Source organism: Agelaius tricolor, unplaced genomic scaffold (assembly GCF_023055355.1).
Source record: "Agelaius tricolor isolate 1412-34295 unplaced genomic scaffold, bAgeTri1.0.p SCAF_5, whole genome shotgun sequence".
Classification (NCBI taxonomy): domain Eukaryota; kingdom Metazoa; phylum Chordata; class Aves; order Passeriformes; family Icteridae; genus Agelaius; species Agelaius tricolor.
The window spans coordinates 12,194,879-12,211,680 of NW_027269265.1; the positions used below are offsets into that span (position 1 = coordinate 12,194,879).

Genomic DNA, 16,802 nt, shown 5'->3' on the forward strand with positions numbered 1-16,802 from the left:
TATTGGACCAAGTCAGAAAATCTCTGAAAGAATGTTTTGTCACCTACATCAGCCATCTTCTCCTGGACTACAACCAAAGACCTCAAATTTGACATAACAATCAACAATATTTAAGCCTTAAAAAGATGACACCCATTTAGTTCCTGAAGCACCTTTAAAGGCAGTTCAGCATACCATGACAACAATGGGTTCTCTATTACAAAGGACATTGAAGGATTCAGTTACAGACAGCACCCCCTCCTCACAATTAAGTTCTACTGTTATGAGAATCTCAAGAAAGAAAAACTGTATTTGCTATGTCATTTCCATGCTATGAACCCACTGATCCTTCTCTTAGGAGCAAAGACTTCTATTAGTCTTTCTTCTTTAGTTCCCTGCCAGGAGGAACAGTGAAAATGGAAAATCTAATTTCCTTTTTTTAAAGTTATATAGGAATTTTTTATTAAATACATTTATATTTTTGCAATTTAAAACTAGAATCATCTTCCTTCACAGACCTATGCTTTGAGAACATCATCACATCCCTATGAAGGAAAACTATCCATCATACAAGTATGATGGATGCAATGAATCCCATCCACTTTTATAAAGGTTTTCATACTAACACTGTAACTCTGAAACTCACAGTAATTTTATTTTCAGAGTAGCCTCAGATATGGCAGACTCAATATGTATTCACTAATGTTTTTCTTTTAAGAACTTATTCATGTGGTAGAGATCCTACATAATTAAACGCTTTCCTCAAACATCAGTGACAAATGCAACTGCAGCACAGGAACTTGATTGTTAATTGCACAAGAATACTCTGCTTCCTCAACAGAGCAACTCCCACAATGATTTCAGAGCTCTCCTGTTGAGCCCTCATACCTGAAATGCATCTCCCTTTATCTCTCACCCATTATTCTTAGTACATCACAGACAGAGACAAGGTGTGGCTATGCTATCTCATCTTTTTCAGGTCCCTTCTGCCATCCTCAAGAGCAAACAGATGGCAAACTATGATGAGTAGGATCTACCCACAGAGAAATTCAAAGGAAAACAAAGAACTAATCACTTTGCAGTCCCTGCTTCTCTTTGAGCTGTTCTGTGCATGAGGATGTTGCTTACCTTCCACTCCCACTGGCAGAGTACAGCTCTGGTCTTACCTGAGCTCTCAGTGGCAGCTGGGAGCACATTGTTCTTTGTGGTCCATGATAAAGTAAAAGCAGAGCCATTTCACACCTCTGTGGCCCTTCATAAATGTAAAAATTGCTCCAGGCTTCTATACAAAAGTTACAGGCATAAGGTGCACATCCTGACCCACATGTAAGAGCTTGAGGAGCAAATTAGCTGTACTGTTTCTTTGCTTTTCACAATCCTCAAATGAGCTATTGGCTTTGTTTAATTCAACTAGATGTAACTTATATCTACAGAAAGAAAAAAATAATATTTTTCTGTAAAGTGTTCCTCATAGCACTTAAAACACATTACAGAGGTTCATCTCAATGAATAGGAACACAGTGAAAAAGCAAAAGACCTCACAATAACATTTCAATGAAAGACCAGTAAGTACATCTAGCACCTGGATAACACACAGCACACACAACCCAGGGAACACTTGGAAAGAGAAAGAGAAAAAAGATTTGCTTTACCTTAGAAGTCCTTAAATCCCATGCTTTAACTTCTGGGCTGAATCCTCCACAAATAAAAACATTTGACTCTGTAGGGTGGAACTTCAGTGCACTGATCCTAAATTCTGTTTTGCTGCTAAATATCTGCTTCCCTAAAATCAAGTGACAAGCGGACATTAAAATTTGAGCAGAAAATGAGGTATGTTATTAATTTCAACTCAGTTTCAAAGATATCAAGGTTGCTAAAAGTGAACATGCTTATAATAACACACTTCAATTATCTGGGGCTAGTCTAATTTAATGAAAAGACAACTCATTAATTTCTATCCACTTGAAATTGCTCATGGGCCTCTGCACCATTGACTGCTTCCCACTGAAAGGAGACAACAAGTGGCTCCCACATTGGGGAGAGGAGCTCCACAGTTCAGACAACAGGCAGGAAGAAATCTACACATCTAATGGTTGAATGTTTCCCTACTGAGAAGTCAGTCTTTTTCTTTTCAGTGAGACAAAAATAACTAGAACAAAATATTGTCTGTACAGAAATACCACGTCCCAATCTATATTACAACTCCTGAGTTGTTCACTTAACTTTCAGCAAAGGTAGGAGTGAAACTTCATCTTGAAAGTAGGAAATAATTTGCAAACCACCATATGAAGGCAATAGCTGTTCCCATGGATACACTGGTGCCAACATTTAATTGTACACACTAATCTCCACAGGATCCTGTGGTTAGTATCAATTGGATTGCCTGCACTTTGGAACACAACAGAATTCAGCTAGGTTAATTTATAGGACTTTTCCACAGTTCGCTGCTTCCTTTCATCCTAAAAAATTCATTATATTACTGTACATTCACTGAAATAAAATTTTTGGAACAGCAGTATGAACCAAGATAAATATATCTGCTCACTTTCACAATAACAACTGTGATTTATATTCTACATATCCCATATAAAGATCTACATTAAATCAAGTTACTGCTGTAAGCAACAGTGAAGGAGGTATTGCAGAACTAGAACAAAAAAAGTCCTTTAAAATACTATGAGAAAAGCTTCTTAAAATATTCTTTAATTTGCATTTTATGCAAGTGAGGATTATCTTAAAACAGGCTTTTTTAAACAACTGAAAATACTTTCAGCTAAAAACATTACTGACATGTAAACTCTTGCAGTTAGGTGTACAATACTGAAAATCATTCACACAGATTTTTTATGCTCATTTCATTCTCTGGGGCCAATTTATTTGATTTCATCATCAGTTCCATTTTTCTCATCTGCTGAACTCAACTTACACAGTCAATAGGCTAAGACTTGTAAAATTACTTATTTATTCAGTTTAAAGAAGAGAAAGGTTTTACTTTATCACACATGCTCATCAAGGGAAAAGACAGAGAAAAAGATTACAGAGAGCCTAAAGGAGGGGTGAGTGTTGTTCTATGAGAATTCTGGTATTTGTAGGGGATTTTTGTCCTTTTTTTAAATGACTTGCCACCATTCAAATTGCCAGTGCAAGATCTAAAGGGCCTCTCTGTCACCACTAAGTGAAACACTTAATTTTATCCATGAGTTTCTTCCCCAAAAGGACAAAAAAGTCATCAGGGCAGCAGAGATTTTCTCCACAAGTCATATCTGTGACCATCCCTTGCCATGGGAGCTTTCAGAACCCCACCAGCTACAGGGGAAAAAACCAAAAAGCTCCACAGGGAAGGAAGAAAGTATTAAAATCATCAGTTATAAGGAACAACAAGATATTACTCTCATGTACACAACTACCAGGTATCATTTGAGGGGGCTTTAAAAAAGCCACATACACAGGCATCTTTCTCACCCCCAGAACTTGAGAAAATACTGAATTACCCCATGGAGGCTCACTACTCAATTTAATAGCACTTTACTCCCAAAGGAATTTTCTTCTTACTAGTTCCCTGCTTAATAAAAGCTCTGGGAGTATAATCAACAAGTTTTCAATGGGACTGCAGCCAGAAATTAGCAAAAGTGCAGCCCACCTGTACTAATCCTGTCACACACCTTTATAAAGGACACATCAAATGTCACTGTTCTCCACAAAATGTTGTCCAAATGGCATTAGACATATCCATAACTGATTCAGTGGAAGTCCTCATTTTGGCAACCACTAGTTTTGCTACATGTTTACCTCCACAAGAGTTCTCAAAACTGCTTTTTCTATAATAAATACTTGTGTTCTCTAGCCTAAGACACGAGAAAGTCAGGTAAAAGGCAAAAAAGATGTGCATTTAGTTCAAGATGCATTTCATCTACTAACTACAAGATTTTTTACCTTTTCCACGGAAAGATTGACTTAACATAATTTGTTATTAATTAGACAAATTTTCCACCTCATTCCCAACTGCTTCCAAGTAATTTAATAATTTGCCTGATATTTTCTTCAGAAACTAAAATGCTCTACATTCCCTACTCTGTCTCTCCCCGTTTGATAGAGAAGTGGGCACTGAATTTGCCCTTTTCTTGTCTTCTAGAGGCTGCAATTCAGTTTTCTAAATTGCAGCCTCTAGAATTGCTCTCAGTGACAGTCACTAACATAATTAAACCATAATAATCTCAGTGTTATGAATTCTACATTACAATGTAATAACAAATAGAATTAATGCAAACAACCTGAGCATCTTATTCACCTCTTTATTCTTTAACCTCATTCTTTTTCTTAATTTAAGCTGCCACCTTATGATTTGATGCAGATATTAATAATTTTTTTTACTTAAGTCAACAATTACAATAAAGTAATACTAAAAGCTCAGCCTCTCCAATTAACACTTTGCAAGACAACCCTCCCTCTCTCATTGCCTCCCCAAAGTGAAATTCAATCAAACATTTTTTTTTTGAGAATTGAGTCAGCAGTGTTCTGAAGAGCTTGGTGTTATTAGATGCACACACAAATTCCATTCCACTGCCATGTCACAGAAAATGAGCCAGACTGGAATGTAGACAGGCTGAACAGCAGCAGTTAACAAACTCAAAAGGTGTTGGAGAAAGGAAACACTCGGTATTGTCACAACTAAAATTTATTCACAATTTACAATTCACTTAGAAATTTAGGAAAAATATGCATCTGAGAGATGGAACAGGTCAATGCAAAAGATGACATGGGGCATATTAGCTCATACAATTCAGTAATTTGAGGCAATGAACTCAACTCTTAGCCTTTTTCTGTACAAACTTGGCTTTAAGTGTTATACTACCATGAGCAGAATTTATTCTTTACAGGCTGTAATGCTGCTATGATGGTACCTACCCCACAGCTTGGGAAATCCAGGTTCAGTGTTTGCAGGACCCTCCTCCACTTTTCTGGAAATCTTTTTTTTCAGTTACCCATCTTTTTCTCTACAATTACTCACTTTACTAAAATGAAATATTCACTTTGGAGGGGTCTTATTTTATATATTGAAACAGATGGCCTTTGAGGAGAAGACCCCCTTATCCATAGCAGGTATAAATCAGCACATTTGTATATACCTTTATTTTGCATATATTTATTGTATTTTAGTTCCTAAAGGCAGCATAACCAACTCATAGACTAGAAAATTCGGCCTTTTGAAAATGTCTTTGGCTAATTGAGGGAAAATCCATACCACATATCATTTTCCTTTATAAGGGGTTGTTATTCCAAAGCAGAAATCAAATGTTTCTCTAATCCTTAATTTTCACAATTTCAGTAACAATATCTACTATATCTTTTGCAGCGTGTTTTATGTTCTTTAAAGGCTTTAATTAAATTCTCCAAGCATTAAAGGCTTGCCAGTAACATAATAATAACATGCACAATATGGAAAAAAATCTTTAAAAATATCTTGAATAAATGTTTCCGCTTCTTTATGCAGCAGCCTACTGTGAAACTGCTCAGCTATGAAATCAGATGTTTTAAAGGCTATTTAACATTCTGAATTTTTCACAGAACATCAGCACAGTTGCTCAGAACAGGATGCCTCTGTAACTGTGCTCAGTGGCCCTCAGGTTCACACACCTACCTGCATAACCCTAGAACATTTACTTCCTTACTCTAATCTGTAATCTGTCTTTCTGTAAAGAAAGATGAGACTTACAAGAACACAAGAGCAATCTTGCCTAGCAAAATGGATTCCCCTCTGTGTTTAGAAAAAGACATAAAACAACATATACAAAAATATTTCATTACAGTCACAGTCCCTCTCATGCACAATAGTGAAAACAAATTAGATTGATTAGACATCATTTGTTCTTAAGAAATCAATGCTGTCTGTTATTTTTCCATTCTTGGTGTGCTTACAAATGGCCTTATTATTTTCTCAAGAACCAAAGTTATATCGATTACATGTTTTTTTCCTAATTTTTGTCCCTACATGTTCACAGGTTCACAACAAGTGCAGATTTTTGAAATATTAAATTTTCTCTTTTAACTTTTGAAACGTCCCCATAATAAATACTTTTCAGCAAGGCTTTGCAACAGTGAGCATAAGAAGTAAAATGCTGTTACCTCCTAGCTGGAGAGTGCTATGTTCAACTTATGTCATAAAACTGCTGAAACTTGGGGGAAACCTTTGACCTCACATCTAAGGTGCCTGCATACACTCAAAAGAAAAAAATAAGCAAGCAAACAAAAACATTATCAATCAACTGGGCTTTTTTTTCTGAGGTGCTACATAAAAGCTTTCTGCATATTAAAACATATTCTCTAAATACTACTGGGAGAGAAAAGGAGGAACAGAGGAATGCCACAGCTTTCCTAGGGTGATGTTTAGGTAAGAGAACTAGAACTCCTATGTGAACAAATATGAGTACATTAAAAATAGTAATGTTATATCTATAGGACTATCAAATTAGAAGAGTAAAAAATACATTAAAAAGAAAATTTTCTTGGTAGGTACAAAATGTTCCATTAAGAACTCTCTCTCTCTCATTATAACTCTGAGGAAATTATATTTGAAAGCAAGCTTAGTCCATGAACTAAAATACAACTGCAGCATTTGGCAACTTAGGAAATGTGCCAAAATTTCTTGGAACATTCCCTCTGTCATAATATTAAAGAAATGAAAAGTATCTACCATATGCAAATAGTAAAAAACCCAGCCAATGTTCTGCCTATGCTATTATACCAATTCATTTGTGACTAATGAAAAATCTACTGATTAATAAAACATGCATTCCAAAAATAAAACAGTTATAAATAAATTCTAAAAATACAATTACCCTTCCAAAGTTGGTAGAGCACCTCCATTGCATCTGGACATAACAGAAGTTAAATGTCAAATGTATTTGACCTAGAATGTTTTAAAAGCATTTTTTTCAGTGCTCTCAGAATATAGCACTATTTAACACTCTGTAAATAACAATGTGTCTGAACTACCAGTAATAGAAAATGACTGTGTGTTATTAGAGAAAAACAAAACCAGGGAGTCTCAGAGTGCTGCATTATCATATTTGTGAAAATATTCAAAAGGCTTTATTTTTATAAAGAAATAGTATATTTAAAATAGGACAATAAAAAAATATTAGCTAGTAACAAGCAGTAAATCTGCAGGTTTTGGATGTACCAATATTCATGAATCTCCATAGTGCAGTACTGAACTTGCCTGATGCAAACTGCAACTGATCACAGAACCACTCATGTGAATGACTCGTGCATAACCTTGAGTTCTTTAAAAATTAATGTATATTTTGGGTCCAACCCATACTGAATGTGTGCAACAGCTTTTAAGAAAACCATATTTGTGGAGAGTTTTAGCTTCACATCCATGTGGCCCTTGAAGATAATAAATGATGACCAACAAAAATTGAATTTAAAAAATACTTCTAGTAGGTAAATACTTCCTGATCTGGACTGGAATGAGGATGACCTTCTTTGCTGCTGAAGACACTGCTGATTCACATTCAGCACCAGGACCTCCAGGTATTTTTTTGCAAAGTTTCTTTCTAACCAGTTTAGCATCAGCCTCGTCTGTTGCACAGGACTGTTCCATTCCAGATGCATGTCCTTGTTGATCTTCCTGAGATTCCTATCAGCTCAGTTTTTATGCTTGCAGTATCTTAGATCTTTTTATATGTAAGAACTTTCCTTTCATACAGGTGACAGGGGCAAGGGGTTTGATGGTGTAAAACTGCAGGATAAGATTTCATGGATGTGTCTTCTAGCCTTATATCAGGATTTCTCTGCCAACAGCAAAAATTCTATTTCATGATTAATGAGATTTCAGTGTTTGCTTCTATTCTGATGTTGTTCAGATCATAAAGATAGGAAAAAAACCACTCCAGAATATGCAATATATTAGCACATGGGATATCTAAACTGAAGTCCAATCTCGGAAAGAAAATTTCCTGAAGAATTTATTCTAGTGCTATTTGTTTAAAAATTGCTGACACATTCCTTTGAGAATTATCATAACTAGCCTTCATCAGACACAGAACAGAATTAGCAAGATTACAATTTCAATTTAGTAGGGCAGAAACTATGTTCCCAACAAAAAAACAACAGAAAATGACAAAAAACCCCCACAGCTCAGCAGCTCAATACCATGTATGTACTAAGCTGTATTTGCAACCATTTTTAAACTTTTTAAGCCATTCCTTATAGACCATTAGGTTTCTTTTAGTGAAGGACATGTAGCAATTTTTACAACACAGATGTAAAACATATACTGAAAACAAAGACAAGATTAGATTTTAGGAAACTACTGGAAAAATGTTGAACCAGAACAAAATATACAAGAGCATAGAGCCTGAAAGAGAGCATTATTATTTATAAAATCCCACTGGCATGCATTTACTACATTTAAACACACTGGTAGTTAGTTCACACTAGCAATGGAAAGTAATTAGGACTGAAGTCCAAAAAAGTATATGAAAGTCTAATGTGAAGTAACAGTTCTAACATCTATCTGAAGTTAATCAAAGAAGAAATCATCTCAGCACTGATGAAGAGTGAGGAGGAATGAATGATTCAGTGAACTAATGTAAATCAAAATCTTATAGATGCCTTAGTGTTTTTCAAATGGAAATGAGGCTTTTTATATCAAATTGATTTGGATTCCAGAGGCAACTGCTTGCCCTGTCTCTCTGAACAGAACTGACTGAAATGTATGAAAAGAAGAGTAACTTTACAACAGGGAAGGAGCTTGCATACTGGCTTGCATACATAGGAAATCAGACTAAAATTCTGATCACTCCCATTATGCTTTTCCAAATGGGGTGTGAAAGGTCCAATCACAACTGCAGTTCAGAGGAACTACAAGGAATTCTGTGTTCTTTTAATAAGACAGTAATGAATACCTGATATTTCCAAGTATATAAGCATTCATTTCACACATACAATTTATTTAAGTAGCTAGAAACACTATAACTCACAAGTCAGTAAGGAAAGAACCATTTACAGATTTATCTGCTTTGACACTTTTAAAAATATTTTGTTATTGTTGTCATTTCCTAGAGAAGTATAAATGAATCACTATAATCAACCTAATCCAGACTTCTTAACTAACCAGTCCCATTACTGGTTAGTTAAGCTGAATAGATGTTGGAAATTAAAGCATATTATTTAAATTATGTATCTTTGGAATTTTCCCTATGATTTTATGAGATTTTTCCCAGGGTAGGGAAAAATTACTCAGACACACAAAATCTATTCAGCTGCTACAAATCCCATTATGAAGATAGCCATTCCATTTAGAATTTTTTAGCATTACCAAGAAAGTAAATCCACTTGGATTAGTAAGATTCAGTATTATGTGGGACTAGAAACATTGCTGTAGAAGTCTGACAAATTCATAACTTGGTATATTAACCTTATGTACTATTACACCAAGTATATAAAGCTCCTTTCCTCATTAAAAAAGCTGAATATTCTCAAAACATCAGTATTCTGTAACATATTTTACATTCCTACACTGCAACAGCTCAATTCCAGCCATCATTGTATTCAAATACTTCTGGTACAACTATTGTTGAGAAAAATAAATTCTTGGAGCATGAAAAAGAACCTTTTTCTCATGTGAACAGTATTTTAAAATTTTCTTGGCTGCTTTCTCAGTTCCTCTGAATAGGACTTCTGCTTTCCAGTTATTCACATACAATGTAGTTCTTGCTTTTATGCAAGAGAAAATCCTCCTAGACAAAAACCGCCCGTAATTTTTGTAAGGATTTCTATTGTAGTCATACAAAAAATATTGCACCTTTGCAGGAGTTAAACACTTAAAAATAAACTAAGTGGGAAATGTAAAATTGCATCTCTTCCCTTGACAAGGTCCCATTTTGGATCTAATTCATACATTACACACAGAGATGTCCTATTATGCAGAGTCCCAGTGAATGCTGCTGATGTTGGAAGCGTACATTAAGGAGAGAAGGAATACAGCTGACAGAAGCACTTTAGATTGTGTAGGAGACATGAAGAGACACAGCATCCAGGAAATTAGTTGTTAAGGTTACAACAATCAAATCCCAAATCAAATTCAAAAATGCATCAAAGCAACACAAGTTCAGTCTCAAGGTTTCATACCAGAATTTAAGTTTGTATACTCCTAATTAAGGTCCTATTCAGAAAAAAGAAAAAAATCACCTAATTAACTTCAAACACAAACTTCAACCCAACAGAGAATGAGATACAAGCCTATGTTTAAACTAAATATATGTATAAGTGTTACTGAAGTCAGTCTTAAGAGGCTGTTCAAACACTTTAATGAATTATGGTGACAGAGCGTAAAAACACACATTTCATTCCATTCATCTGTGTAGTATCTGACAACACAAATCACATGTGATTGTCAACTGTAAGATATTTCAGTTTTCTGAAACTTCTCCAACTACTCTTAATTGCCAAAATACATTTTTTAAGTAAGGTCACATTTCAAGAATTCTAACTTTCACCTATGGATTTGTCTATATTTTAGAAGAAAGAGTAAGGCTAGCAAGATCCCAAGTGTTCTGTACACAATAAAGAAATGGCTGTCATGCATTCTTCATGGCCTTTACCTGTTTCTATATCTGTTAAATGCAGCATGGAATCAAAGCCCCCACTGAGGATCCTTCTTCCACAGGATGACCACCGGGCAGCTCGAACAGCAGAGGAGTGACAGGAGAAGGTTTTTAAACAGCAGCCTGTATCTACAGCATCCCAAACCTTAAAAAGAATGATAAGGACACCTTTACAAAGAATCACGGTATTTTTTTTCAATAATAATTTGCTTCAGCAAATCATTGCAGTTAAGAAAATTTGCATTCTGAAGTTGTATCAAGTTGGTAACTTGATACAACTTGTTACTTGTTTCCAAGTAATATATTTTAGAAAACACAACTACTTTGACTTCAGTTACCAAATAAGTTGACAAAAAATTATATATATAATTATATATATCATATGCTATATATATAATTATATATATTATATGCTTTTCATGGTTCTATTTTTGTCATAGTTTTAAGATAAAATTAGAAGTTCGGCAACATCTGACCCATGTAAAAATCAAGTATGATCAGATCTGTGACGGAAGGCTAAACATCAAAATTATTTTCTTATAAATGTTCCTCTTCAGTAAAAACTGGATTATAAACTGGATTATTACTCCTATGGTTGTACAATATAATGCCTGTGGAGCTTAAAATGTGAAAAGGGTGAAAAAAGCAAGACTTTGGGTAATGTTTTTTATCTTCAATTATATTTTCTTCTTACTGGACCAAAAGGACTTGCTGACAGTATCATCACATAATGCATACTCAGAAGACAGCATTCCATTAAAGAAAATTATTTTATCGAAAGATTTTCTATCACGAAGCACAGTTCTGCAATGCAAAGCAACCAATTATCATTAATTACTTGACTAGCCAGTAAAGACTGAAACCATGAGGGCCATACCCTTAGTATTCCACCCTAATCACAAGTTTAAAAAATCAGGGAAATTTTATTATTACACTGCTTTTGAAAGTAAGTTTCTCTCTTTTAATGAGTTTTAATGATAGTTTCAAGTTTCACAGTTTCAAAAAAGGGTTAATTATGTCTTGGAGGGCTTTTGGTACGAGGAAGCTAATGAATTAATCAGGATAAAAGGAAAAACAGGTGGTACATGCTTCCTTTTCTGTCATGTTTTAGAGATTAACTACAAAAATTCAATTTTCACGAGAAAGGTAAAGTAAAGCAAGTCCAACAGCACTTTTGAATTTATGCTTCATTTAAAAAAAGCTACATAATTGGAAATAGCACATCCTTAAAGCTGCACATTTCCCTCCATTACATGAATTGGAACAAGTGATCCACTCTTGTGGCTGAGATCACTGATGACACCCAAGAGACAATTCACCAGGTAACACATTTCTCTCCACTGTTTTACTTTCCATCAGCTCTTTTTTGCCCAGGTAATGGTGGTGTTGCAACGCTTTCTGAAATTAGAGTTGCATGGGCAAGGCAGTTTTGACTGGGGAAATTCACTTAGTTTACTGCCCATTAATGTAAACTTTTAATTACAGAACCAGGTTTTGAGGAAAACAGACCAAGAGTTAAACAAGCACTTAGGGGAGCATCTTCCCCTGTCAGATCCCACTTCAGTCCAGTGCTTCTCCCTCTGCTCCTATCCAGCTCTATCAGTTTTCACTGGGCATCGTGGTGAAATGCTCAGCCAAGCAGTGAAAGCTCAGCTGTAGCAGAACGTGTCTGCCTCGGGTTACAAGCACCAGGCTGTGCCTCCAAGGGACAGAGATGTTAACCATGTTATATGCACAAATGGAGAATCTTCTCTATTTCATTACGAAGGAAAAGGCTTCAGATCCCATCAGAGGATCACTGCAAAGCCACCATCCTGTCTGCATTTCCTTAGGGAGCCCCTTGAGTTCTTTCCCATTCCTGGGTATTTCCACTTTTTAACCTGTGGTAAGTGAAAAAAACGTGGCTCATGGGAGAGAGAGTTCCACTGTCCTCTGTCCAAAGCTGGAGAGGAATTCTGCTCAGCTGCTGGTCCTGCTCCATACAGGCAGCCACCACCACTGAAGAAAGGAGAGGCTGCAAAGGGATGAGTCCCCTGCATCTGAGTTTGCATCTCCCTGCCCAAGACTCAGGTGTCAGATCAGCTGATTCTCCAGGGTGAAGGGCATTTCAAGGTTCCAATTTCAACTGAGTCAAGTGTGTCCAAAATAACTTGTGTGGAAATAAAGGCCTTTCTAGTCTTTTCTGCTGTTTTTTCGTCACTTCTTCCAATTTCTAGGAACTACAGCCATTAAAGTTTCCTATTTCAAGTGACTGATGTTTGAATCTTGCCTTCTTTGGCAAAAAAGGAACATGAATTACAACCTCTTTACCAGAAGAGGATCCCAAACATATTCTTCTGAGTGGCATCAATACATGAACCTGAAAAAAGGATTTGTTTTCAAAACCAGTCTAAGGCTGAAGATAAGGGCCACAACTCCATAATCTAAGAAGTCATGGTTTCAAGAATTTCAAAGTTTTGGCTTTTTTTTTTTTTTAATAAAGTGTCTTAGAACTATTTTAAAATTTCACTTGAAACACCAAAAGCTGCTAAACTTTAGCATGGTAATAAATACCTTTACAAGTAGCATTTGTAGAATAAACTCTGATATTTACATGAAAAAAGATCATATTTAGTACAGAAAAAATTACTTGGGCATGGGAAACAGTTCACTGAAAAATACAGAGACTGAGATTTATATAAATCTTCATTCACAGGCATTGAAACACATGTATCAAGTATTCTAAGACTAGAAATTATTATATATCTGCCAAAGCAAGACACATTTATATGAAATTATTTTTACCAAGAGATCAACTGCTTTAAGTGTTGTAGCTTGACTTCAAAACTCAGCTGTCACAGAAACTCAGTATTATTTCTAGATGAAATACTGAATTCTCATTAAACCTGAAATTGCTCTTTTATCTTGTGATGGCCATTGTGATTTTAATTGCTGAACTAAAAAGTTAAAAGCACACATTTCATCCTGCTACTCTGAAAATACTAATTTTTTGCCACACACTCGAGCAATAATGTTATACATTATAAACAGTAACCAATCTATCCTTTCCCTTTATAAGAATCACAAAAACAATGAAATATGCAACTGTTATTAGAAAAATAACACATATCATATTGTCTCCTCTAAATCTACAATTATTAACTAATTAATTATACAGTATTTGAAAGAAATAAACAGCCAATACTCATTTCTGGCATAAAAGTATCATGAAAACTTTACTTTTATTTTTTCCAATTTTATTTAAATTTACTTTAAATTTAAACTGGTTCATCTTTCACTACTATTTCCTACTCTTCTGGGCTTCACTATTTATAATACTGCATTTCCATTTCTTTTCCATGAATTGTTTTCATTTCATTTCCTCTCCCATTATATAAATTATGGTGATTACATAGTTATCTGCTAGGATTAATGTATGGGTCCAAAATGGCAGGTACAAACAGCAAAGTGACAAAATTATACTAGTGATTTCTTTACAAAAGCAATTTTCCTTTTACTTTCTCTGAGGCACATTGTAATTCAATTGCTCTTTCACATTCTCCATAGTATTTGGAAATAAAGGCTTCAGAAGTTGTTTGCTTTTCTGTATAGCCTAGAAATGCTCTGAAAATACTGTAACATGTATTTGAGGCAACATAACCAGACCTCCTTGCCCTTGAGATTGAAAGTGCACAAAGCACATAAGCAACTACACAATGTAAGAGATGAGATTTATTATAGATATGTTTCCAGATCCTATTTTCTGCTTGCAGGAAAACAGCCTTGGAAAATAAAGCAGTTTGGGTTGAAGATAAAAACTCTTGGTAAAGTCACAGCAGGAAGCAGGAGAGGGTAAGCACTTGATACTCAAGTAAACAGCAGTCACAGAATAAAGCTCTGGGGTCTGCTGCACAATCAACCAGCTCATAAGGCACAAAAGAAAGGCTTTTATCCTACTGATCATACAAACTAGGGATTCATTCCCAGAAAAAAAAGACACAGTAACATAAACAGAGGAACCAAAATAATATGAGAACTCATCAAGCAGACCAAGAGTGATAAATTAGGAATTGAGCACATCTCTTTCATTGCCATGCTATGATTATCCATGATGCACTTGCCTCCAACTTAGATTGCAGAAAAGAAAACCCAGCAGCCTGACTTTTAGAAAGAGAAAGGTGCATCTATTCAAGCAGGCAGTCAGTAATTGCACAGTGAACCTGAGAACAATGATTCAATTGTGATAAATTAGAGGTTGGAAGCAAGTGAGGAATTAAGTCGTGTGCATTTTGAATTTGCATGCATAGAGGAACTACAGCAGAGCCAGTCAAGAATACTAAACAATAAATCAATTTCTGGAGCATGTGTACCAGAATTAAAAAGTTTTTTAATGGATGGATCCATGTTCATTTCAATATAACATCCATTCTAAAAGAATTCTTCCTCCCTCAATTTAGCCAAATTGTGTTACCAGCTTCCTCTGTCAATGGCTCCAAGTGAACCACAGCAAGAAATCATTTCATACTTGTCAGTTACTGTAAATATAAACGTGGCATTTAAGAAACAGCCCTGTTCAAGGGTAATGTGGGATAGTACTGAGTTACAGGATGCATGAGGAAATTACAGGATGCATGCTTTGACTAGAATAGACTCTGTTCCATTCCACAGTGCACTCAAGCTGCTCCACAGACTTCTGAATCTGAAAAGACACGAGCCTCTCCTGTCCCTTTTTTTGGAACAGCACTGCTCCTTGATGTGTCTCAAGGAGACAAAACTGATTCAGTTTTTTACTTTGTTTTTTAACTGCAGAACTGAATTCAGGTCTGAAAGATATGCCATATCTGCTAACATGCAATTTCTAACAAATGAAGTAGAGAAGGAAGCCCCAAACTATCTACATAAAGTGTCTTTTCTAGTTTTCAAAGCAGGCTCTGATCTCTGATCTGTACTTTAAAAGGTTCTTTGAAAATCAATGGGCCAGAGGGCAGAAATAGTCTCATGGAAAAATTATAAAAAGGTATCTCCTGCTGTTACTACTTCAGACTCTCCAGTTGGATGAGGTGCAGCTTTGGGCAGGACTGCAAGGGCTAAAGGTGCCCCGTGGTTATCTCTAACACACAGCAAAATAAGATAAGGGGCTACATAAGGAGCTAGGTACATTCTTTTGTTCATAAAACTGAGACAAGAGAGTGCCAGGAAGGGAAGCAATAAATAAAATAAAATTGCTAGGTGTGCCTAAGCCTCTCACGCCATTCCATCACTTACAAAAATGTCTGATCTTGCATGTAATATATATAAATTCCTAAAGTAACTACAGTAATATTTAGAATATTTTATGTTTGTTTCAATTCATTGAGCTAAATAATGCTGTTGTAATACAAAGCAAAATTTGTTGAAAGAACTATGGAAGAAATCACTTGAACTCTTTTGTCTAAACCCACAGTTGAACAGTGTGAAAACGAAATTAAGCTCAAAACCCCCTGTGAGCTAAGGTCACTTTGTGTATAACCTGCAAGTGCTAATAAACTTATTTTCTAACAGTTATGAAGGATGTAAATAGATGTTCAGATTGTTATATGGACTATGAGTGATGACATTTTGAACACACCAGCTTAATTTTTAAACCAACTGTCCCAAAAAAAGAGTTTTTCTGCAGGATTCTGTATAGCTACATAAAGCTAACACATTTTCAGATGTGTTGAACACTTGTTTCAGGAATGTTTAAAGTGTTCTAGGGAACATATTTTAAATGACATCCCTCTTCCTAATCTAGACATGGTGTAAGAAGTATATATCAATGCTGTCATTTGAACATTTACATATTTCCACTAGTTTTCTTCTTGCAGCAGTTGTAACTCAAAATGCAATTATCTTACTAATCTGAAGGGAAGAACCAACTTTATTATTACTTTAATATCTGAATAAGAGAATAAGAATTTGTATTTGGATAGCTTATTACTAGACAACCCTTACTACTGTAGACACAAGGAGAATGGAAAGCAGAAAAATATAATAAATTCAATTAGCTGAGACAGCCAGCATAAGGTCTACATTTGTTATTTTTCCCTTAAAAATTTAATATTAAAATGTCACAAGTGTATTAATCAAATCAAGGTAATGAGGTATAAAATCTTCTCTTTTACAAAAAAAGAAAAATGAAAACAAAAACAAACAAAACCACAAACAAATAAACAAAAACCCCAGAAACAAAATCAAACTAAACCCAAAAAT

At 35.2% G+C, this 16,802-nt stretch overlaps 1 protein-coding gene across 4 annotated transcripts in view; it reads right to left on the reverse strand.

Moving 5' to 3' along the window:
- Positions 1-16,802, reverse strand: part of WDR25 (WD repeat domain 25) — a 74,852-nt gene that overhangs the window by 29,918 nt on the left and 28,132 nt on the right. For all 4 annotated transcript variants that reach the window (XM_071426470.1, XM_071426468.1, XM_071426471.1 and 1 more), the window contains exons 3-4: positions 10,590-10,737; positions 1,632-1,762 (exon numbers count right to left, since the gene is read on the reverse strand). In XM_071426470.1, the coding sequence (XP_071282571.1) occupies positions 1,632-1,762; positions 10,590-10,737 (279 nt within the window). The remainder of the gene's footprint in view (positions 1-1,631; positions 1,763-10,589; positions 10,738-16,802) is intronic.